Source organism: Argentina silus, assembly GCF_951799395.1.
Source record: "Argentina silus genome assembly, chromosome: 10".
NCBI classification, from domain to species: Eukaryota; Metazoa; Chordata; class Actinopteri; order Argentiniformes; family Argentinidae; genus Argentina; species Argentina silus.
In genome coordinates, this window is record NC_139664.1 from 2,599,055 (window position 1) to 2,624,090 (window position 25,036).

General features: G+C 45.1%; 2 protein-coding genes across 2 annotated transcripts in view; one reads left to right on the plus strand and one right to left on the minus strand.

The window, feature by feature from the left end:
- Positions 1-20,027, plus strand: part of pear1 (platelet endothelial aggregation receptor 1) — a 36,540-nt gene extending 16,513 nt beyond the window's left edge. Inside the window, exons 2-23 of the mRNA XM_083679250.1 lie at positions 2,093-2,203; positions 2,394-2,495; positions 2,597-2,697; positions 2,911-3,003; positions 8,127-8,373; positions 9,861-9,966; positions 10,363-10,505; positions 10,800-11,006; positions 11,433-11,607; positions 11,987-12,107; positions 12,597-12,760; positions 13,426-13,528; positions 13,909-14,055; positions 14,794-14,925; positions 15,454-15,582; positions 16,429-16,554; positions 16,907-17,116; positions 17,375-17,484; positions 17,685-17,811; positions 17,981-18,043; positions 18,448-18,642; positions 19,304-20,027. Of these exons, the coding sequence (XP_083535376.1) occupies positions 2,097-2,203; positions 2,394-2,495; positions 2,597-2,697; positions 2,911-3,003; positions 8,127-8,373; positions 9,861-9,966; positions 10,363-10,505; positions 10,800-11,006; positions 11,433-11,607; positions 11,987-12,107; positions 12,597-12,760; positions 13,426-13,528; positions 13,909-14,055; positions 14,794-14,925; positions 15,454-15,582; positions 16,429-16,554; positions 16,907-17,116; positions 17,375-17,484; positions 17,685-17,811; positions 17,981-18,043; positions 18,448-18,642; positions 19,304-19,446 (3,051 nt within the window). The 5' untranslated portion in view covers positions 2,093-2,096 and the 3' untranslated portion in view covers positions 19,447-20,027. The remainder of the gene's footprint in view (positions 1-2,092; positions 2,204-2,393; positions 2,496-2,596; positions 2,698-2,910; positions 3,004-8,126; positions 8,374-9,860; positions 9,967-10,362; positions 10,506-10,799; positions 11,007-11,432; positions 11,608-11,986; positions 12,108-12,596; positions 12,761-13,425; positions 13,529-13,908; positions 14,056-14,793; positions 14,926-15,453; positions 15,583-16,428; positions 16,555-16,906; positions 17,117-17,374; positions 17,485-17,684; positions 17,812-17,980; positions 18,044-18,447; positions 18,643-19,303) is intronic.
- Positions 20,028-20,123: 96 nt separating this feature from the next.
- The window catches only part of lmna (lamin A), a 31,836-nt gene continuing 26,923 nt past the window's right edge, over positions 20,124-25,036 (minus strand). Inside the window, exons 11-13 of the mRNA XM_083679507.1 lie at positions 24,024-24,083; positions 23,199-23,399; positions 20,124-22,662 (exon numbers count right to left, since the gene is read on the minus strand). Of these exons, the coding sequence (XP_083535633.1) occupies positions 22,627-22,662; positions 23,199-23,399; positions 24,024-24,083 (297 nt within the window). The 3' untranslated portion in view covers positions 20,124-22,626. The remainder of the gene's footprint in view (positions 22,663-23,198; positions 23,400-24,023; positions 24,084-25,036) is intronic.

Genomic DNA, 25,036 nt, shown 5'->3' on the forward strand with positions numbered 1-25,036 from the left:
CGAAGGCGTTCCTCTGGGTGTGCGTGCCGATTAGATCCAGATGGCGGTGAAGTGTGGAAGGGGGGACAGCGGAGGAGTGTGCAGCTCTGATTGATAATAGCTAGCTAGGATGAGAGCTGGAGTCACATTCCTCCATCTCCATCTCTGTCTGTCTGTCTGTCTGTCTGTCTGTCTGTCTGTCTGTCTGTCGCTCACTCTCTCTCTCTTTCTCTCTCATCGTCTGTCTATTTGTCTCTCTGTCTGTCTGTCTCTCTCTCTCTCTCTCTCTCTCTCTGTCTGTCTCTCTCTCTCTCTCTCTGTCTGTCTGTCTGTGTGTGTGTCTCTCTCTCTCTCTCTCTCTCTCTCTGTCTGTCTGTCTCTCTCTCTCTCTGTCTGTCTGTCTGTGTGTGTCTCTCTCTCTCTCTCTCTCTCTCTCTGTCTGTCTGTCTCTCTCTCTCTCTGTCTGTCTGTCTGTGTGTGTCTCTCTCTCTCTCTCTCTGTCTGTCTGTCTGTCTGTCTCTTGCTCTCTCTCTCTTTCTGTCTCTCTTTCTGTCTGTCTGTCTGTCTGTCTGTCTCTGTCTCTCTCTCTCTGTCTGTCTGTCTGTCTGTCTCTCTGTCTCAGATTCCTCTGTTTTAAGTGCCATATGGGTTGAATGTGGAGCTCAATGGGGAGCATTCAGGGTTAACGTCTCAATGCTGGCCTGTTGCCCTGCCTCTGCTTAGTGTTTAATGAAGTCTTTTACAGGGGTAATACTTCCCTGCTTTATAGGTGGTGAGAATATCATTAGAAGCCTATCAGAGTGAATATATTGGAATTCTTGGAATAAAAGTTCATATTATTTACATTGTGAAGCGTGAAGTGATACTTTTAAATAATTGTCATATACAGTCTGTCAACAAAACCAGTGAACTTAAAGCATGCACAACAGTACGTCTGTTCAATAACAAAACAATGACACTTGCTTAAATAACCTTAAAACAATTATATATATATATATATATCTTAACAACCAAAGCTCCATGCCAATAAAGTTATTATTATTAGTGGTCTAAGCCCGGAGGGCGTAGAACTCTATTTTGTTATTGTTGGGGGTTTTATTATTATTATTGTTAAGATGCTGTCACTTATGCTTCATGATAGAGACTTGAAACCTGGCAGTATGATAGGAAGTGGTGATCACTACCCCCAAATGTAACATTACCCCCATTGGCCTAATGGGGGTGCTATAACAAGTTTTTGAAATTGCCAACTTCGAAAGGCCATATCTCCCACACCCTATGACCTGGAGTCACTAAATTTGGTACATAGGTCCCTCTCATCATGAAACAGCATCTAGGACCATCAAGGTCCGCCATGATGGATTTTCTGCTATTTTGACACTACAGCTTTTACAGTTATTGACTCCTCTCCACCAAACTTGGGATGTAGCATCAGTGGACTGAGGTGCTCACAGGATCCATTTTGTTTACCATTTCAACAAATAACATGGCTGCTATAAATTAATTGTCCAGGGGTGTGGACTCTCACATAAATGTTTATAAGTCAAAGACAATTAATCCTACAGTGTAATAATGAAACTGTGTGTGTACACAAATCCATTCGGCTCTCAGGGTCACACCGCTAAAGCCACATTTAAATCAACCAAAAGGGGGGCCCATAAATGCCATATGTTGTTATCTCTTGATGTGGTCATGAAATTGGTACACAGCCCTGGGGTACAGATCTTAAACATGGTCATGATTGGCCACACTGTTTGGCTTGTGGGTGTGGTATAACATATAAATGCCTATATATCAAAGACGGTTGGCACAATCATGATGAAACTTGGAACACAGGTCTAGACCTCTGTCAGGAACATACCTATCCTAACAATAACAATCGCTACAAACCTGGTAGACATCCCTAAGGCTCTCCCTTGATAATTCTCACAGCCGTTTAATCCCTTGACCTAGCCATGAGGCTTAAACCCTGTTAATCGCTGCTTACAGCTTTAATAATAATGATAATAATAATTATTGTTGTTATTATTATTATTATTAATAATATTACCGAGACCTTGTAACGGAAATGTCATACACTCTCAGTAATCATGTCCTCCCTCTCTCTCCTCAGGACCATGCAGTCACTGCAGAGCTGTGAAGTCCTGCTGGTTCTCAGCTTTCTGATTGGCCTCTCGTGGTCTCTGAACCCCAGAGACGCTAACGTGTGTAGCCTCTGGGAGAGGTGAGTCCCCAACTAAATTGACACCATGCAATTGTTCCCTACCTCTACCTGCTGTTGTGGAATAGACTACAGTCCTAAATGGTCCTAAACGATAACTTGTGGTTCCTCTGACCATGATGTTAACATGATACTAATGAACTATATCTTATTATTATTATTATTTCTGATGACATCATGTGGTCTTTTTCAGTTTCACAACCTCCGTAAAGGAGTCGTATGCTCACCCTTATGACCGGGTGACAGAAGAGCCCTGCTCTGACCCCCGAACATCCTACAAATGCACCCGCCACAGGTAACACTGTTTTGCTGACTCACTACCTGTTTACTTCCTGGTCCTGTCTGTAGAAGGTCAAAGGGTAACAGGAAGACTTCTATCTGATTGTTTGTGTCCAGGATCACCTATAAGACAGCATACAGGCAGGCGGTGAAGATGGACTACCGTAGGAGGTACCAGTGCTGTCCTGGCTACTACGAGAGCAGAGACAAATGTGTCCGTAAGTAGCAAAACCACGACTGGCTTTGGCCCTGTATATTTATATTGTTTTATGTATGTATATTTTTCTATCAGTTCTGTGAATTTACTATTGCCTTTTAGATTATTAGCTCTTTGATGAAGAGTTGACGACCTTCAGGAGTTGACGACCTTCGTAAGTCCCCACTAGCCAGGTATACCAAGTAGTGTGTGTGTGTGTGTTTTTCATCACTAGCTCGCTGCACCAAGGAGTGTGTCCATGGACGATGTGTTGCCCCAGACCGCTGCCAGTGTGAGGGAGGCTGGCGTGGGGACGACTGCTCCAGTGGTGCGTCACATAACACACACACACACACACACACACACACACACACACACACACACACACACACACACACACACACACACAGACACACGCACACACACACACACACATACACACACACACACATACACACACACAGACACACGCACACATACACAGACACAGACACAGACACACGCACACATACGCACACGCACACACACACACACACACACACACACACACACACACACACACACACACACACTCACACACACACACACACGTGCAGTCCTCTCTGCAGGAAATTACTAGTGATCATTACTCAAAAACACTCAATCACACGGAGGCCTTTCCAACATAAACAGGAAGGGACCCTTACCAATAACACACAGCGCTGTGTCACTAGCATTAGCCACAGCCACGGCCCAGGAACTAAGTTTAATAGACCAGGAGGACACGAGGTCCTGTCAGCTGCCATTTGCCATTACGTCCATTGTATCTCTTCCCACCAGCTAACAGGGTTTTAAGACCAAGAGCCCTATCGAGTCGACTAATGTAAGAACTCAAACACAATAGCCTCAAATTAATTCTGCTTGCGCTGCAAGAACGCACTGTTGAAATCACGTGGTCAACAGAACAACATCTAATGGGTGCAGCGAAAAACTACACTGAAAAAATCATTAAAACTGCTTGATTTCTGCACGGAAATCATGTTTTATCCACAACTTCTGTGTGATGCAATCATCCCCATGGTCCCTCCGAGCTCAACCAGGTCAACAGTACAGCTGTGCTTCGTTCTAAGAAAATGGTGGCTTGGCTTAACCTAAACTGGTGGTTGTTGATGCCTTCAGAGGAGATGATGGGGAGGGGAAATGGAAAATTTTACCCCACTCTCCCCTCTCCCCTCTTCTCCTCTCTCTCTCTCCCTCTCTCTCTCTGGGCAGAGGAGTGCTGGCCTTGGCTCTGCTGTGGAGGCCTATAATAGAGCCCACTGGCAGAATGAGAGCTGACACTTCCTGGATGCCTGTTTGTTGAGCTAGCTGTGGGAAACAAGAGAGGTTGAGGTTTTAATGCTGAACTCACTCAGTACTGTACTGAAGAGCTCAGAGAAGAGGAGAGAGAGGGGGGGGGGCAGAACGAGAGAATGACAGAGACTTAAGGAGATAGAAAGATATATTTAGAGAGTGATTATAACGGGAGAGGGAGGGGGGAAAGCGACAGAAAGAGAGAATGACAGAGACTTAAGGAGATAGAAAGAGAGATTGATAGTGATTATAATGGGAGAGAGAGAGACAGTGTGATGATCGTTTTTTTAGGGGGTTGTTAGGGTACAGACACTGGGATGGGATGGATCACGAACATCAAGAACAGATGGAGATGCAGAGAGAGAGAGAGAGAAGGGGGGGTAATTGGATGGGGTTATAATGGTGTGGGGTTTGATGCAGACAAGACCTCCATCATCACTCGGACAATACACTTGGGGAAAGAGAGGAATTTTCCCACCATATCTTAACACATTCCACTTACAGTAAAATGGAGACCTGCCATTTATGAAGTGAACCTCAACAAGGAAAATCTGAATTCAGATGTGAAATGAGAAACATCAAATATCATTTCTGTGAGAACAGGTCTGGGAACTGTTATGAGTTGGGTCAGTGGAGGTCTTGGGTACAGCCAGCTGGTCCTAGAACAGTTCACACTTCCAACAAGAACTTTTCAATCATCCACACTTATGGCTGTCTTCGTCAGCCCCGGACTCTGATAGTGAGGACCCCTCGGGTTTCTTCAGTTAACCTCCATAGCCGTCCTGGAGAAGGCCTGTGTAAACATTATTGCTGCTCCAGCTGAGCTCCCTGTAACTCAACGTGACACACACTCCGACTAAAACCCCTCAGCGTCTCTCACATGCCCACACAAAAAATGACTGAACGTTTTGATTCAGTTAAACAGAGAGAAAAGGTCCTCTTCAGAGTAAAAGTAATAAACATTACGATCCAGACCAGTGTTCTCACTCCAAGCCAAATTTGGCTGTACTGTACCCCCCATTTTCTTGTCAGAGACAATTTGTACTGTTTATAACTGGGACATGGTACATGCATGGTTTCGGGGGAAGGAGAGGTGGGTGGAAGATCTTGGGCAATACAAATCAAACTGAAGGGTTTGAGGCTAAGTTGAGATTCCTGAGTATAGGTTTCTAAAGTACAGTAAGTTTGTGAAGATAATTTACACATTTGTCATGTTCACAAGCAAGGTATCAATCCATCATTGTATTGCTGTCATCATGATCGTCTGTGAGAGCTTTAGTTAGTTACATCATCCATACGGGATATCGCTTTCCCTTGAAATGAGTGTGTGTGCCCAAGTGGAATTATTGATGAGAAATTGGAGGAATGTATCCATGACAGATCCTGGTTCTCATGCCAGCAAAGATCCCCCTGTTGTCTCTTTTCCCGTGATTGAAATCCAAACCCTGTGCGAATCACCATTTTGGGATAGCCTCCTGAGCCGTCCTGAAAGGCTGCTGTAAAATTCCAGATTTTAACCTCGTACGTCTTCTCGGCTCCATGCAAATCGCCCTGTCAATCGTGAATCACAAGTTGGTAACATAATATCCCGGAGCCGCCGGGCATGTCTGTGTTAGTCAGAAACCCACGTCTTTAGGGAGGAAATACATCGCCCCATGCGAGTGACCTCCAGCATTATCTTGTACTTTACATTTACATTTATTTACATTTATGGCATTTAGCAGACGCCTTTATCCAAAGCGATTTACAACAAATACATTCGTTTAAGTAAGTGAATAATCTATCCATCAGTCATCATACGATGAAGTAATCAATGCTGAGACCAAGTCGCAATGCTAGAAGAAGGAATTTTTTTATTATTATTATTATTATTATTATTATTATTATTATTATTATTATTTTTATTTTTTTATTAACAGGAGAGAAACTTGTACAGGGGGGTAGTGGGGATGAAGAGGTCTCTAGGGTTAGGGTTAGGGTTAATACAGGGTGGTGGTGGGGATGAAGAGGTCTCTAGGGTTAGGGTTAGGGTTAATACAGGGTGGTGGTGGTTGTGAAGAGGTCTCTAGGGTTAGGGTTAGGGTTAATACAGGGTGGTGGTGGGGATGAAGAGGTCTCTAGGGTTAGGGTTAATACAGGGTGGTGGTGGGGATGAAGAGGTCTCTAGGGTTAGGGTTAGGGTTAATACAGGGTGGTGGTGGGGATGAAGAGGTCTCTAGGGTTAGGGTTAATACAGGGTGGTGGTGGGGATGAAGAGGTCTCTAGGGTTAGGGTTAGGGTTAGGGTTAATACAGGGGGGTAGTGGGGATGAAGAGGTCTCTAGGGTTAGGGTTAGGGTTAATACAGGGTGGTGGTGGGGATGAAGAGGTCTCTAGGGTTAGGGTTAGGGTTAATACAGGGTGGTAGTGGGGATGAAGAGGTCTCTAGGGTTAGGGTTAGGGTTAATACAGGGTGGTGGTGGGGATGAAGAGGTCTCTAGGGTTAGGGTTAGGGTTAATACAGGGTGGTAGTGGGGATGAAGAGGTCTCTAGGGTTAGGGTTAGGGTTAATACAGGGTGGTAGTGGGGATGAAGAGGTCTCTAGGGTTAGGGTTAGGGTTAATACAGGGGGGTAGTGGGGATGAAGAGGTCTCTAGGGTTAGGGTTAGGGTTAATACAGGGGGGTAGCGGGGATGAAGAGGTCTCTAGGGTTAGGGTTAGGGTTAATACAGGGTGGTGGTGGGGATGAAGAGGTCTCTAGGGTTAGGGTTAGTACAGGGGGGTAGTGGGGATGAAGAGGTCTCTAGGGTTAGGGTTAGGGTTAATACAGGGTGGTGGTGGGGATGAAGAGGTCTCTAGGGTTAGGGTTAATACAGGGTGGTGGTGGGGATGAAGAGGTCTCTAGGGTTAGGGTTAGGGTTAATACAGGGGGGTAGTGGGGATGAAGAGGTCTCTAGGGTTAGGGTTAGTACAGGGGGGTAGTGGGGATGAAGAGGTCTCTAGGGTTAGGGTTAGGGTTAATACAGGGTGGTAGTGGGGATGAAGAGGTCTCTAGGGTTAGGGTTAGGGTTAGTACAGGGGGGTAGTGGGGATGAAGAGGTCTCTAGGGTTAGGGTTAGGGTTAATACAGGGTGGTGGTGGGGATGAAGAGGTCTCTAGGGTTAGGGTTAATACAGGGTGGTGGTGGGGATGAAGAGGTCTCTAGGGTTAGGGTTAGGGTTAATACAGGGGGGTAGTGGGGATGAAGAGGTCTCTAGGGTTAGGGTTAGTACAGGGGGGTAGTGGGGATGAAGAGGTCTCTAGGGTTAGGGTTAGGGTTAATACAGGGTGGTAGTGGGGATGAAGAGGTCTCTAGGGTTAGGGTTAGGGTTAATACAGGGTGGTGGTGGGGATGAAGAGGTCTCTAGGGTTAGGGTTAGGGTTAGTACAGGGGGGTGAAGAGGTCTCTAGGGTTAGGGTTAGGGTTAATACAGGGTGGTGGTGGTTGTGAAGGGGTCATTAGGAGGGACCATTAAGATGTAGCCTGAAGAGACTTTAGTTCCTGTTCTGCTGTTGTTAGGTTGACTAATGACAGTCCCAGTGGTGCAAATGGAATTATATTAAATTGGATTTCCTCTTGTTTATTTGTACAGTTAACTTTTGTTGCAGTTACATCACATGCATAACCTACAGCACTTCATTGTATAACTATTGTTGTCGCTTTTTGTCAATTTTATTACTTATTATTGAATTGCTGTTGCTGCTTTGTTGAGTGAGGAGGAGCAAGATCCCAAAACATTTCACTTTGTCTGTTGTGACTCTATGCGATACATGACAAATACAATTTGATTTAATTAGATTTTGATTAGAAGGAAAGTAATGTTTAGAGATGCCAAAGAGAGGAAACGTGACATTTGAGTCCGCTGGTTTATGTTTGTTTCTGTGATATGTGATGGCTTAAGGTCCGTGTCTCTGATTGGTTATTATGTCATTGTCTGTGATGGTGTGTTATGGCTGCATGTGTATATCGATGTCTGCAAAAATCCAAAAGCCTTGTGTCTTGTCTGTTATGTTCATATGTGTGTGTGTGTGTGTGTGTGTGTGTGTGCGTGTGTGTGCGTGTGCGTGTGCGTGTGCGTGTGCGTGTGTGTGTTTATTCCAGCCTGTGATGACAAACACTGGGGTTCAGGCTGCGGTCAGCTGTGTAAGTGTGAGAACGGAGGCCTGTGTGATCCTGTCGCCGGCACATGCCAGTGTCCACCTGGCTTCACAGGGCGCCACTGCGAGGACCCCTGCCCCTCTGGCACCTTTGGCAAGGGCTGTCTACAGCACTGCCAGTGTGGAACAGGAGGGTCCTGTGATAAAGGGACTGGAGAATGCCTGTGTCGGGATGGTTTCACTGGAACACTGTGAGTGTTTGTGTCTTTTTAAACTCTTTAAATTCTCTTCCAGGATGATCCTTTTCTTTATCTCGATGGGGGGTACTGTATTGATTTATTGGGTTAGGGTTAGGGTTAAGTAATGTTAAGTAAGACAAAAATGTGAAGATATTATACTGTAGTACACATGTGGCCTAATTTCATCCCCACAAATGCACATTTATTTCGGAAAAAGACCCCATCGCTTGACCCAGCTAGCTTAGAGCATGAGTCATTAGTTACACCCTCTGTTTTAGATGCCCCTGAGGATGAGTAGAAAATGAACAGCCCTCAACCACTAGGTATTACTGGAAACGCTTTACAGGAGGCAGCTGCCAATGTCGAAAAACAACGCAGCACTTGAGTCTAAGCATGTCTCAAAAAACGTGTTTGGCAAATCCAACTCAATGATAAAGCCTTTCTGTCTTCAGTTGTTTTGTTTTTTTTGCATTGCTGCTGCAGTCATACTTATCCTCTCTGTCCCCTTCGGGACCTTCAGTAAGGTCAGGCCATGATGAGCTCCCTTTTCTTTTTCCTATTCTTGGCGGATTTGTTCTGCCTCGTTCCAAGTGAGGTCGATCTTGGCCGGCTTGTTGACGAAATACTGGCCAAAAGTTTCAATTGATAGCCTCTACGGTGACTCCTAGTAACATGACATCATAATGTCGTAGAATTGAAGCTATAATACTTTGAAATAAAATACTGTTAACCCGGAGCTGTTGATTCATTCAAAGACTTTATTCACGCAGAATATGTAGCCGTTCAGGTTTGCAAAGCTGACCCCGTTATCTCCTCAGTCACCTGTCTATAGTTTTCACCCAGGTTAACGCCTTCTATTCAACGTATTTCTGATTCCTTTCTACATGCACCAATAACATTCAAGAACTACATTTCGTCATCAAGGTGTGCGCCGCCCACCTGGCTGGCGTCAGTTTGTCTAATCGGGCCTTTCTAACACCCCGGCTCTTTTCAAAAGCCTTTTGTTTTGTTTGTTTTCAACTTTGTTTATTACTTAATTACCCTAACTTTTAATTACTCTATCCTGGTTTCTCCAGCTTTGATCCTTTGTTTTCTTCACCTATAGCAAACCCCTCAATCTGACCTCACCCCTCTTTACTGCCTCCTCCAAATGTTCTAGGACCATCTGTTTTCCTGTGATCTCTTCCCCTAGGTGTGGGATTACAAACCCTTATATTGTCTTTAAATGTACCATAATAACAGCAGAAATCACATTTTTGGATACCAGATGCAGTGGATACAGAGGAGGCTGGTGGAGGTGGAAATCAGAGGACAGGCTCATTGTAATACATGGAATGGAATGTGGAATGGTATTAAACCCACATGTTTGATACCATTCCTTATTCCATTCCATGCAGATTTCTACTTCCACCAGCCTCCACTGAGTAGATATTTCATGAGAACTTACATAATATATCAGTCTACAGTACAACTCAAGTTCTGTCCTCTTTGTTCATCAGCTGTGAGAAGGCGTGCCCGAGGAATCGATGCCAACTCAGATGCCCATGCCAGAATGGGGGCATCTGCCAGGGGAAGGGGGTCTGTATGTGCCCCCCAGGATGGACGGTAAGCTTCACAAACCCCCACACAGATTCAAACACAATATCAAGGAGTGAAGGGGAGTTATGATGGAAATGTTTCTCTTTTGAGGTTATCAATCTGCTCCATGTTTCTAATGTGATTTTGCATACTAGGAGTGTTATGATTATTCACTGTGTGTGTGTGTGTGTGTGTGTGTGTGTGTGTGTGTGTGTGTGTGTCTGTGTGTGTGTGTGTGTCTGTGTGTGTGTGTGTGTGTGTGTGTGTGTGTGTGTGTGTATCTGTGTGTCATAATCCCAGACTTCTTGATTAGCAATATGTACAGTTTGTATTCTACCCTCACCTCTATCTCTCACTTAACCCCCCCCCCCACCCTCTCCCCCCCACACCCTCTCCCCCACTCTCTCTCTCCTCCCCCCCCAGGGTGCAGTGTGTACGGAGCGTTGTACGGAGGGCAGGTTTGGCCCTAACTGTGCCCAGGAGTGTGTGTGCCACAACAGGGGCCACTGCGACCCTGAGACAGGCCAGTGTCAGTGTGCTGAAGGCTTTACTGGAACCAGGTGTGTGTGTGTGCGGGTGTGTGTGTGTGTGTGTGTGTGTGTGTGTGCGTGCGTGTGTGTGCGCGTGCGTGTGTGTACAGTACATATCTCACTCACTGCTGGTGTGTATATATTTTTTATATAAGTTTCGACTTCATTACTATTTTTTTTAATTGCATGTGTTTGACACCATTCCTCATTCCGTTCCATGCGCCTGTCCTCTGACCTCCTTCTACCTCCACCAGCCTCCCCTGACCGACAGTACATGTGGAGTGTTCCCAAAACACAGTATATATGTGTGTGTCCCTCCCACAGGTGCAGCGAGGAGTGTTCTGTGGGCAGTTACGGGCGGGACTGTAAGGGCGTGTGTGACTGTGCCAACGGGGCGCGTTGCTACAACATTGACGGAGGTTGTCTGTGTGAGCCGGGCTTCAGAGGACCTCACTGCAGAGAGAGGATGTGTCCGCACGGCACCTACGGCCTCCACTGTGAACGCACCTGCCTCTGCCAGGACGCACACACACTCAGGTGTGGGTTAGTCAGGGTTGGATACGCAGACTGGCGCCCACACACACACACAGACAGACGGACAGGCAGACGGACAGACAGGCAGACACACAGACAGACAGACAGACAGATACACACACACACACACACACACACACACACACACACACACACACACTGACACACACACACACACCGACACACACACACACACACACACACACACACACACACACACACACACACTGCCATTAACTTGTTGTTGTGTTGTTTATATGTTCACATGTTCATTTCCTTGTAGCCTACTAGCATTTTGTCTCCATTGTCTGTGCTTGCCCCTCCTGACCTTGTGACCTCCTGACCTTGTGACCTGACCTTGCCCCTCCTGACCTTGTGACCTGACCTTGCCCCTCCTGACCTTGTGTACACTTGTCTCCAATTGGCCAGCTGCCATCCAATGAAGGGCGAGTGCACGTGCCAGCCAGGCTGGGCGGGGCTCTACTGCAACGAGACCTGCGCTCGTGGTTACTACGGCCACGGTTGCCTGGAGCCCTGCCTCTGTGTGAACGGAGGTGTCTGTGACAGTGCAAGCGGGCGCTGCCAGTGTGCCCCGGGGTATACGGTGAGTGACTAGGACCGGCACCACGGAGATAAGGCACCAATGGCATTGATGAACACTTTCCCATAATATATACAGTATATATACAGTATATATATATATATATGTATATATGATCAGTGAAGTGAATCTATGAATATTATAATCAGATCAACAATCAGGATGCGATATTGAGTTGTGCCTAAATAGTCTCGACATCGGAGGGCGGGCTTATTGTAATGCACGGAACGGAATGAGGAATGGCATGAAACACTCCATTCCATTCCATTACAATGACCCCGTCCTCCGATTCTTTACCTCCACCAGCCTCCCCTGGCTTATATCCATGTTTTTTTTTTCGGGTGTTATAACCAGCTTATGTCCTTCTATGTCTGCTGTGTAGGGGGATCACTGTGAGAAGCCCTGTAGGAGCGGCAGCTACGGGAAGAACTGCTCACTGGAGTGCTCCTGCTTGAACTCGATAGACTGTTCACCTATTGATGGGTTCTGCTTCTGCAAAGAGGGTGAGACACTGATAGGACTCACGGACTGACTGATGCACAGAGAGACAGACAGACAGACAGACAGACAGGCAGGCAGACAGACAGACAGACAGACAGACAGACAGACAGACAGACAGACAGACAGACAGGCAGACAGACAGGCAGGCAGACAGACAGACAGACAGACAGACAGACAGACAGACAGACAGACAGACAGACAGACAGGCAGACAGACAGGCACACAGACAGACAGACAGGCAGACAGACAGACAGACAGACAGACAGACAGACAGACAGACAGACAGGCAGGCAGACAGACAGACAGACAGACAGACAGACAGACAGACAGACAGACAGACAGACAGACAGGCAGACAGACAGGCACACAGACAGACAGACAGACAGACAGACAGACAGACAGACAGAGGCAAACAGACCGACAGACAGACAGACAGACAGACTTGTGCGATTGCTTTCTTTTACAAAATGGCCGTCTCTGTGCGTCTGCAGGCTGGCGAGAGCGAGACTGCTCGGTGCCCTGCTCCAAGGACACCTGGGGCCCGGGCTGCAACGCCACATGCCAGTGTGCCAACGGGGCATCGTGTAACCCAGCAGACGGATCCTGCACCTGCACCGCGGGCTGGCAGGGGCCTCTGTGTGACCAAGCGTGCCCGGTTAGTGCCAATGCAACGCTGTAGGAACACTAATATAACACTTGACAAGCAACGTCAAGGGAGCGTCAGTTTACGTTACCAATTACCTCATGATTGCACTCTTGTCTTCCAATCTTCTTCAATGAGGAAAACATGCCAGTCACGGTATGTACAGTACCAGTCAAAGGTTTGGACACACCACCTCATTCAGTGGTTTTTCTTTATTTTTTTAAAATTATTTTCTACATTGTAGATTAACATTGAAGACATCAAAACTATGAAGGAACACATATGGAATTATGTAGTAAACAAAAAAAATATTAAACAAACCAGAATATGTTTTATATTTTAGAGTCTTCAAAGTAGCCACCTTTTACTTTGATGACAGCTTTGCACACTCATGGCAAGTTTGTGTCCAAACTTTTGACTGGTACTGTATGTATGAAGTGTGACATGCCAACATGCTGTTGGTACAGTGTGGGTTAGCAGCCTCACCGTGTGTCTACATTTCATTTTGGATGTGTGTATTCCCCTCATCTCCACTGAGGCCGCCTCACCAACCATGCATTGACAGTGCGATGTGCCAAAGAAATGTTTGTTTGGCTCTGGCTATGAGTGCTGGCCGAATGGGTTCAGGGATTCCCTTGACGATGCTTTCCCCTGTTGGCGCGTGTTTGTGTGTACAGATGGGCACTTTCGGGCCAGGCTGCCTGAAGAGGTGTGACTGTCTTCACGCTGACGGTTGCCAAGGTGCCAGCGGGCAGTGTCAGTGTCTGCCAGGCTGGACGGGTAAGTACTCACGTCCTCCATTGTGCTCACGCCAGCTTGGGCCTGGACCCAGAGATTAGTCAGTCCCGATGTGTGCCACAGGTTAAAAAACCCATCCTCTCTGTCTGTCAATCCGTCTGTCTCTCTCTCTCTCTCTTCCTCTTTAATTTTCTCTCTCTCCATTGCAGTGATAAAGAGAACAATTGGAGCAACTTGATGTTGCTATTTGTTGCTATTTGTTTTTTATGTCCCATGCACCAACCTCACCAAGTCAATTTACTGTATGTGCAAATATACTTGGCCAAATAAAAGAATTCTGATTCTGATTCTGATTCTGATTCTGATTCTGATATACACTAGCGTTTCACACGTAGGATATTTGATACTTTATACAATCCTAGGTGCCCGCTGTGCCCAGCAATGCCCAGAGGGTACATGGGGACGCCACTGTAACCTGAGCTGCTCTTGCCAGAACAGCGCCACCTGTCTGCCACACAGTGGAGCCTGTGTGTGTCGCCCAGGTTACTGGGGACCCCTCTGTCAACATGGTAAGCGCCATAAGCAACTGTCAGTCACACAGGTGCAATGTGCTGGTGAAATATGGTGAGACATGCTGGTGAAATATGGTGAAACATGCTGGTGAAATCTGGTGTAATATGCTGCAGAACTCACGTCAGATTTCACGACTCCTTCTGCACTGATCACTGACTGGTCAAGGCTCAGAGTGTCGTGAAGGAATTATGGCCACCTGTCGTAAGACAATGGCACAAGATTGTAGCAAGATGTAGATTTACTGATTGTGATACAATATCACCTGCATGGCATTGAATTCTGTGAGGCGGTTGGACTGACCCATCTATGTTGAAATCAGTAGGGAATGTGCTACAAATGGATGATCTCAATTCTTTTGAAGGGGCACAGAACTGGTTTTAAGTAATGTTTGCTATGCCAAGCATGAGGTTTTCTGTGATTGAATCACCATTCCTTCTCTGTCTCTGTCCCTCTCAATCTCTGTCCCTCTCTCCCTCTCTGTCCCTCTCCCTCTCTGTCCCTCTCCCTCTCTGTCCCTCTCCCTCTCTCTTTCCCTCTCTGTCCCTCTCCCTCTCCCGCTCCCTCTCCCTCTCCCTCTCTGTCCTTTTCTCTCCCTCTCCCTCTCTCTCTCTCCCTCTCTCTCTCTCTCCCTCCCTCTCTCTCTCTCTCCCTCTCCCTCTCCCTCTCTCTCTCTCTCCCTCTCCCTCCCTCTCCCTCTCTCTCCCTCTCTCTCCCTCTCTCCCTCTCTCTCTCAGCCTGCAGTGCGGGTGTGTACGGGGACCAGTGCAGTGTAACGTGCCCCTCCTGTGCCCACTCCTCCTCCTGTCACCATGTAACAGGCCAGTGTGTGTGTGCCCCCGGGTACACTGGCACCCTCTGTGAACAAGGTCTGTACTGCCTGAGACCACACTCACATCTCAGCATCCACGTATAGGAACCGATATTTATAAACTGACATACAGTACCAGTCAAAAGTTTGGACACACCTTGCCAAGAGTGTGCAAAGCTGTCATCAAAGCAAAAGGTGGCTACTTTGAAGAATCTAAAATATAAACCATATTCTGGTTTAACACTTTTTTGTTTACTACATAATTCCATATGTGTTCCTTCATAGTTTTGATGTCTTCAATATTAATCTACAACGTAGAAAATAATAAAAATAAAGAAAAACCATTGAATGAGAAGGTGTGTCCAAACTTTTGGCTGCTACTGTATGTATAAGTATATTAAGTATATTATTATTTATTTCATAACCTATAATATAATTCCTTATTATATCTTATATGTATTGAGAAAAAAAACAACAGAAAGTCAAAATGTATGAGTAGGAAATACAACAGTGAGTTTGACTAAGAGTGACGAATGTTGAATGTTAACTGTGTGTTTGTGTGTTTGTGTGTTTGTGTGTTTCCTAGCATGCTCAGTGGGTCACTATGGTAACCAGTGTTCCGGGGTGTGTCGCTGCGCCCACAACTCCTCCTGTCACCACCAGGACGGCTCCTGCCACTGTCCCCCCGGGTGGACCGGCACTGACTGCTCTATACGTGAGTCTGCTTCGCTTCATTAATACAGTACATACAGGACAGTGATACGTACTTATGCTTGAATGAATGCTACATATCACCATACCGACCGAGTTATAGTACCAGTCAAAGGTTTGGACACACCTTCTCATTCAGTGGTTTTTCTTTATTTTTTTATTATTTTCTACATTGTAGGTTAATATTGAAGACGTCAGAACTATGAAGGAACACATATGGAATTATGTAGTAAACAAAAAAGTGTTAAACAAACCAGAATATGTTTTATATTTTAGATTCTTCAAAGTAGCCACCTTTTGCTTTGATGACAGCTTTGCACACTCTTGGCAAGTCTGTGTCCAAACCTTTGACTGGTGGTGTACAGTAATACATACTTAACAATACAGTACAGCTGAGTAGTAATGTAGATCAGGGGAGGCTGGTGGAGGTAGGAATCAGAGGACGGGCGCATTGCAATGTGTGTTTGATACCGTTCCTTATTCCGTTCCATGCATTACAACGAGCCCGTCCTCTGATTTCTACTTCCGCCAGCCTCCCCTGATGAAGATCTCAATAGATAATGTGGTTATAAGAATTTGTATTTCAAATTCACTAATCACTTTTATTGTTCGAATGAGGTAACCTAATTTGTGGCATTTGGTACAACAATAACAGGCTACAGATGATTTATTTATTTATTTAGGATTTGCACACACGCAATAACAAATGAAAGACAACATAAAACCAAGAGGCAAATTGTGCAGCGGAGGTTAAGAAACCCTGATTATGTGTTCAAGTGCACAAAGAGACATGTATTGTATGTAACATGCTGTTTGAATCTCACTCTGTGCTTGTGTTGTGTGTCTGTAGAATGCCATCCTGGGATGTTTGGCCCAAACTGTGCCCAAGTCTGTTCTTGCCCGCCTAAATTCTACTGCGACCCACAGACTGGGGAGTGTGTGTGTGAATCAGGACAAGGCGTCGATTGCAAACAAGGTACGGGCAGTTCAGTGGGGTCCTATAACCACACATTTACAACCTGACAATGATAAACCACCTTCACATTCAATGGTTTTTCTTTATTTTTTTTATTATTTTCTACATTGTAGATTCATATTGAAGACATCAAAACTATGAAGGAACACATATGGAATTATGTAGTAAACAAAAAAGTGTTAAACAAATCAGAATATGTTTTATATTTTAGATTCTTCAAAGTAGCCACCTTTTGCTTTGATGACAGGCTTTGCACACTCTTGGCAAGTCTGTGTCCAAACCTTTGACTGGTGCTGTAGTTCGGTGTTACACTGCTTCGTCGCGGCGATGACTCACTGTCCTCCCTCCACAGAGCGCTTTGTGAGCGTGATGGTGCCTCTGTCCCCAGGCGAGAGGGACTCGTGGGGGGCGATAGCGGGCATCGTGGTGCTGGTGATCCTGGTGGTGCTGCTGCTGGCCCTCCTGCTGCTCTACCGCCGCAGGCAGAAAGAGAAGCAGAGCAACACGCCCACCGTGTCCTTCTCCACCTCGCGCACCGTCAACTCCGAATACGCCGTACCGGGTACGGGGAGTCTGTCTGGGGGCGTTCATTTCTCCAGTTCCTCTGTTTTAGCATTGATCCTTCTTCTTCCTTGTTCTTCAAAAGTCCTCCAGCAAATCAAGTGCAGTCCATTTCAACTACCAAATGCAGTCTCTTTTGTTCTAGTTTTAGTTAATATATTATGGTTTTGGTTATACAGGCCTAGTTTTTTGCTGAGGATACAGTACTTTCTTTTACAGTCAATGAAATCATCTCTTCATCTCTTCTGTTGCTTTTCAGACGTTCCTCACAGTCATCACCACTACTACTCCAACCCCAGTTACCACACCCTGACACAGAGCAGACCTCCTCTGCCACATGTCCCCAACAACCATGACCGTGCCATCAAGGCAAGTGTCAACACCGCTACATCTGCCTCCAGTCATCACCGCCTCGATTCATCACCGCCTCGATTCATCACCGCCTCGAGTCCTCACCGCCTCACCCTTCCATCAACGCACGACAAAATCTCTCCCTGTTCACTTGACACTTTGTTGATGTTTGTTTTGTTTTTTTGATGGTGTTTTTTAACATTTTTTATTCATAACAGAACACCAATAATCAGCTGTTCTGTAACATGAAGAACATGGAGAGGGAGAGGCGCGGCCTGTTTGGGGTCGAGAGCAACGCCACTCTCCCTGCAGACTGGAAACATCACGAGGCCCGCAAAGACCCAGGTCCGTCTTTTTAACTGCCCGTCTAAAACTGCCTGCTCTTCTGCCAGCATTCATTCACTGCCATCACCTGGTATTGGTTTACACATGTCTTCAAGACAGGCTATTTATCTTTTATGGGTTTGTTTTCAATAAAAAGAAACAATGCCAATTGAATCTTTAATGTTTACAGGAGCCTTTGGAATTGACCGCAGCTATAGCTACAGTGCCAGCCTCGGGAAATATTACAACAAAGGTATTCCTTGTGTTGTTCTCCTCCTTTCCCTCCTTAACTTTGCCCCTTGTCTCTTTACTCATAAAGTAGGTGAAAACGAAGTGTTACTTCTTAACTTACTTCCTATACTTTACTCCTAAAGCTTTCTTTATGACATGAAAATATCCTGAAATCATTCCTTCCTAATTGCCGGTGTATTACCATCAATCACTTTTCACCTCTGCTTTTCTTGTGTGGAATATTTATTTAATAATCAGCAGCGCACGCCAATCATGTCTGAACCTTCGACCCATGACCTTACTCAGCTTCCAGCACGTGGCATAACTGACCCTCTCTACAATCTATAGATCTAGTATAGATCAGTATAGAAGAACGTGTGTTGATCCAATCTAACCTCTCTCTACACCGCCCCCTGTTGGCCACAGAACTGAAGGACACGGTGGCGGTAAGCAGCAGTTCCCTGAACAGTGAGAACCCTTACGCCACCATCAAAGACCTGCCCGGCCTGCCCTTCTGCCCTCCTGAGTGCAGCTACATGGAGATGAAGTCAGCCATGCCTCGCGAAAGGTCCTACACCGAGAACAGCCCTCCACCGTTCAACACCGCGACCTTACGCAGAGGTGAGGAACAGCCGCATCTGCTGAGAAGAATGATCACGTTTGGGGTTTGAACTGTATACTCTGAGTAACTATTGGCCCGGCTGGCTGGAATCCTATGCAAATGAATGTGGAGAGGGTCAAGGGTTTGTGGGTTAGATTGACGGATGAGAGGGATGGGTTTCCTGAATGGATAGTAGTGTTTTCATGGAAGGGAGAGGAGGTCATGTGAGGGGAAGAAACCAGGGTGGCTTGGAAAGTCAATCTGAGGGGTGGAGAATGGCTTCTCCTCGGCCGTATCCTAATAACAGACTAGGAGGATCCGAATTACTTAGGTTAGAGTTATACTTATTACAAGTATAATTGGGATAATCGCGTTATAATCAGCAATTTAGCGATATGTTGTTCTCCTTGCTACATTCTCCTGTATATTTCATGATTGATTGATTGATTGATTGTCTTGCAATGGTGCTAAGCCTTTATAATAATAATAATAATAATTTATTACATTTATGCAGCGCTTTTCACGATACAAGAATAATCTCAAAGTGCATTAAATAAATGATCAAATAGAACATGGGACACCTAGTATAGTGAACTTCCACAGCATGTGGATGATCTTTGGGTTTGACCAGATATGTCGCATAAACTCCTTGTCTTTAACATCTCTCTTCCTGTCTCTCAGAACGCAGTTCCCTTGACAACGTCCCGGAACAGGAGCCCCAGAACCACTACGACCTCCCCGTCAACAGCCACATCCCGGGACACTATGACCTCCCACCTGTCCGCCGCCCGCCCTCCCCCTCACGCAGGAGGCTGCCCCAATGACCCCGTCTGAGAGCACTTACAGACAGTACAGATGGAGAAGGCCATCCCCGGCATGGATCATGAGGAAGTTTCCATTCATGTGAATAGTGTTTCATTACAACACTGCCCCCCTGTGGATCAAAGTGGTGTTTCACCACCATGAGAGACTTGAGGTCCAGACTAGAAAGCCAAGGGGTTGGAGGGGGACGGACTGCGGAGACGTCGGTGTCGTTGTTTGAGGAGACACGTGGATACATAAGTGTTTAACCAAACACTGTGGTGGTGGTTTTATTTTGAATGTTATTGTATCCAAAAAGCACTTGAAAGGGCTTGCTTAGGGAGTTTTAGGAAAGTGTGAATTAGCATGTCAAGCATTTTGCCCACAACTGCATAAACCGTGGAATCAAGAGGCATGTGTGTCTATATCCATGTCAAAAGCTTAGTTCACCCCCACTTTCCCCTCTGTTGTAGTCAGTAGACCATGTAAAAGAATATGTGTTTCAAATGAGGGGGCGCAAAGCACATTTTGTACAGTCAAGCTCCCACTTAAATATGTTATGCATTTTTAACAGAACCCTCTGTTTTGTATATGTTGTACATAAAATGGCTGAACTTTGAATGCACTATTGTGTTCATTTATTTTACTTCACCTTTGTGTCCTCTCCGGTATCTGATTGAGAAGCAGACCACACTTTTGTTGGGAAAAAGAACTTTACTCTGCATTATCTTGAACAAAAAAAGACAAAACAATATTTACCATACTCTACTTTGATTGTATGGCTTTACCACATAAGGATTGACATTTACCTGTATTTCCTTAATCAATATCAATGTAGCTAATCAGCTCTTACAAATTGAATTAAGCATTATAAATTATACTTATAAAGATACCCAGCTAGTGCGTAACATTAGGTTGCCTGTAAGTATTTACAGATTCTTTCTTGATGTTCTGATAACAGAACATTGATTCCCGGAATGTTGGAACTTTTAAGAAACATTTGGTTGAAGTCACAAAATATCATGATAATGTTTTTTTTGTCAAGTTCCTTAAACATTCTGGGAATATTCCAAAACCAAAGAACTATTTTTTAACATTACCAGAATGTGTTTTGGCGTGAGCTGGGTAAAGACAATTTCCGTACAAATATGTACACATACTTTGTAAATCTATAAATCTCATTGTCTCACAAAAGGCAAACACGAAACATCTTTGGAATTGGCACTTTTCATATTTCAAGAAAAATATAATCTCAAATAATCATCACAAGCAAGCATCAATAAGGCACTTTTGAGATGTGATCGAAAATCACAAAAAGGCAATAAGCTCCATCACAATAAAGTGAATCTGGGGCAGTGAAAATCCAATAATCCCTCGCTTTTTGATAGTCATAGAAAGTATAAAAACAGACACAAAATATTGCAAAATAGCCTATCAAGTATTCTCGGAAAAAAAACAATGAAAAGCATCCTGACTGATGAACATGCCTATACTTACTGGGCATTATAGGGAAAGCTTTGGGGATGATTTTAGCTCATTTTACAAAAGTCTGAAAAAGTACACATCCTATCCTTCTTTACCCCTGTTTCCAACCCTTAAAAAAACAGCCCAAGCCTTGTAAACGCCATTGAGCTTTGCTGAAGAATATGGAGAGAGAGGGAGAAGAGAGGCCTCAGGACAACAATCACAAGACTTCAATAGAATGCATGTATATGGAACACAACATGTCACTGTAAAACTGTCATGATATGTTACACTTTTGAGGTTCATTACCACTGTTGCACAATACATTGTCTGATACTGCCAAAGCGACTTGATACTACAGGATAATGTAGAGGACATAAGCAGCAGCTCCCTGAACAGTGAGATAGACGTCAGGTAACATTTAACATGACACAGTGATTGAGTATGAGATACTGGTAAAACCAATGATACTGTAATTGAATATTCTGTGATGAAACAATACGGCATTTGTTGTCAGAACAACATACTTTACTGTAATTCAGAAGGGGGTAAACTTTCTACTTTCTTTTAAATCAACATACTTTCAGACCAACTTTCATTGAAAATATCTTGTATAATCTGTTCAACAAAGATAAAAAAAAAATCAATAAAAAAAGATCAATAAGATGCTATATTTCCTTATAAACTTTCAAAAGCATCTGGGATATTCTAAGTCTAAATCATATATATGTTTTACATGTAAATCATATTCCTCTTATAAAAAAATGTTTAGGAAACAAAAAAAGACAAACGTGGTTCCTCTACGGTATTACATCCACAAACAAATACAAGCATTAGAGGTCATACATTTTGGCAGTTTAAGTCAAAGGTGACAAGGTGAAAGGTCAGACGAGGCTCATCAGCCCCTAGGCCACCCAAAATAACCCTTCTTATGGCAGTACGTTATCAAGCGTCAGCTCCTCTGTGTTACTATGGCTTTAGGATGACCCGCTCCACCTGTCTCTGTGTCGCTGAATACACCCGTCCCGCTAATCCTTGAGTTCAGAGGTTAAGTGCATCTCTACTAAGTGACATTCATGGTGGTGTATGTGGGCACACCGGGGTGGTGACCCCTGGTAGGAACCCCTGTATTCGCGGATCCACAGCTGGCTTCACTCACTGGGTTGACAGCCTGGGCATGAGGGGTGAAACCCCAGCATGGATCAAAGGCTTTGCGATGATGGAAAGGCAGACCCCTGGGTCAAATACATTGTGTCACACATTTGAAAGCAGGTATTTGTGGTGTGTTTTGTGTTTTGGGGCCAGCTTTTGGTTCTACTGTACCAGGAAGACAGAATCAGGCGAAGCTCAAGTGTTTTAAAGTACTTGACATACAGTATGTAGTTGACCCCGGATCTGTAGAAGGAACCCCTATCTGCTCTCTGTCCGGTTCTCTTCCTGTAAGTATAAGGCCCTCTATGCAGTACAAGCAGGTGTCCCGCCTACAGGCCATAGCTAGAATATATACAAACACAAACTCGTATATTTAAAGTGAATACACAGCCCCTAAGCCCTTCGCCACACACCGAAGCCAATCTAACCGGCAGATTATACAATACAAAAAATAAAGACTGATCATATCATATATAAAACGAAAGAAATATAAAAAAAAAAATATATCCTGATGATAGAAGTAGAAAAGTGATGTGTCTCTCTGTTGTGGGAGAACTCTTGTCCAGGTGAGGTGGTGGTGCCTGGTTTTACATGATGGAGCAGTTCTCCGGCTTGAGACCTCCCTGAGGAAGACAGGAAGTGACATAGAGGGGGTTAGAGGAAGTGTGAGGGGACAGGAAGGGGAGTGTTGTCATAACAGCTCGAGACACACGAAGGGACAAAGACACATTGGGACAATGTAGAGAGACTCAAAGAGACACATTCTTGCGTGAGAGATTTGTGTTTTGTGTGCATGAGTATGAGAGAGCTTGAGTACGTACAGTACATTAAATGCATCAATTATGTCCATAGATGCACTCAATATCTACAAAAATGAGCAACACAATGTAATTAAACAAAGAAACAAATTGCCTACATTATTGCAATACGCTCAAACATACAGTATGACTACATTAAACTTTTCCCCATCTGTCTACGGATGAACAAGATTTTTCTCTCTCTGATCGTGTGAGTTGCAACCACCAACAACCAGTCAATTTCAATCTACAATTACATTTCACCAGAAAGCCACAAATACACAGGTGATACACCGCCTAGGCCTCGCTCTAAACCGAGCGCAAACTCAAACTGGAGTCATGGACGACGTGCTCTTTTCTACCTGTCGAGGTGAGTTGTTTCCCACGATGGACAAGGACTGCCCCACCACTCCCTCGGGCAGCCCCCCCCCGCTGACGAAGGACCCGCTGGTCACCCCCGAGGTGGCGCTGGTGGCACGCTCCGACGGCAGGCCACAGGAGCTGCAGTGGCTCCGCAGGTTGTACTCACTCTCCACGCCGCCGCCGCACGTGCTGTGGGCGCCCTGCAGGGGGAGACAGAGGACACTCTTGTTATAATATTTGTAGGTTAAATAAGGAATAATAAGTTCGCGCCAATGTGGGCAGAAAAAAACATCTATGACATATACAGTTGCTGACACTAGCCACTACGTCCAATGACACTTTGTCCACTTACAATAACTGCTGCGGTATATACTCAGTAATACCATAAACTGGTGTCCTGTCTAATGAGACTGTGTGTGCTTTATTATTTACAGCCTTTGGGATAGGTACATACATTTTTTTTACTTTTAAATTAATGATATGTAGTCATTGATTTCTGAAGAATATAACATATATATTATGTATTATTATATTATATTACAATTTATAAATGCCTAATGAGCTTAGTTCTGTCTTATCCCATCAGAACCCAAAATATAACCTTGGTTTACTCAATTGATTGTAAACAAGGTAATCGTATAGCTTTAAAACATGGCTAAGACTATGATTTTTATCTCATTGATGGTCAGTCTATAAATAGCTCGGTCTGTGAATCTGAGAGTGGCCACGTTTCTCCAGCCTCATCCCTCAGCTGTTTACCCCGTCATGGTGTCCGCTTTGTTCCTGTTTGAATCCCGGATAGCCCCTTTAACTATGAGACTCACCATGTCGTCGTCGTCGTCGTCCTGGAACAGGGTACGTGTAACTTTTCTCATTGCCATCTCCTGAAAGGGCAAGAGGGGCAATTAGAATGGTCAGCTGGTCACAATATAACGGATGATATATAAATATCAGATGTATCACACAATCCCTAGAACATGTAAGAAGAGGAATGATGGTGGCCAAATAGTGAGACACAAACATGTCTTGTGTGTGTGTGTGAGTGTGTGTGTGTGCGCGTGTGTCTGTGTGAGTGTGAGTGTGTGTGTGAGTGTACATGCATGTGTGTCTGTGTGAGTGTGAGTGTGGGTGTGAGTGTACATGCATGTGTGTCTGTGTGAGTGTGAGTGTGGGTGTGAGTGTGTGTGTGTGAGTGTGTGTGCGCGTGTGTCTGTGTGAGTGTGAGTGTGTGTGTGAGTGTACATGCATGTGTGTCTGTGTGAGTGTGAGTGTGGGTGTGAGTGTACATGCATGTGTGTCTGTGTGAGTGTGAGTGTGGGTGTGAGTGTGTGTGTGTGAGTGTGTGTGCGCGTGTGTCTGTGTGAGTGTGAGTGTGTGTGTGAGTGTACATGCATGTGTGTCTGTGTGAGTGTGAGTGTGGGTGTGAGTGTACATGCATGTGTGTCTGTGTGAGTGTGAGTGTGGGTGTGAGTGTGTGTGTGTGAGTGTGTGTGCGCGTGTGTCTGTGTGAGTGTGAGTGTGTGTGTGAGTGTACATGCATGTGTGTCTGTGTGAGTGTGAGTGTGGGTGTGAGTGTACATGCATGTGTGTCTGTGTGAGTGTGAGTGTGGGTGTGAGTGTGTGTGTGTGAGTGTGTGTGCGCGTGTGTCTGTGTGAGTGTGAGTGTGTGTGTGAGTGTACATGCATGTGTGTCTGTGTGAGTGTGAGTGTGGGTGTGAGTGTACATGCATGTGTGTCTGTGTGAGTGTGAGTGTGGGTGTGAGTGTGTGTGAGTGTACATGCGCGTGTGTCTGTGTGAGTGTGAGTGTGTGTGTGAGTGTACATGCATGTGTGTCTG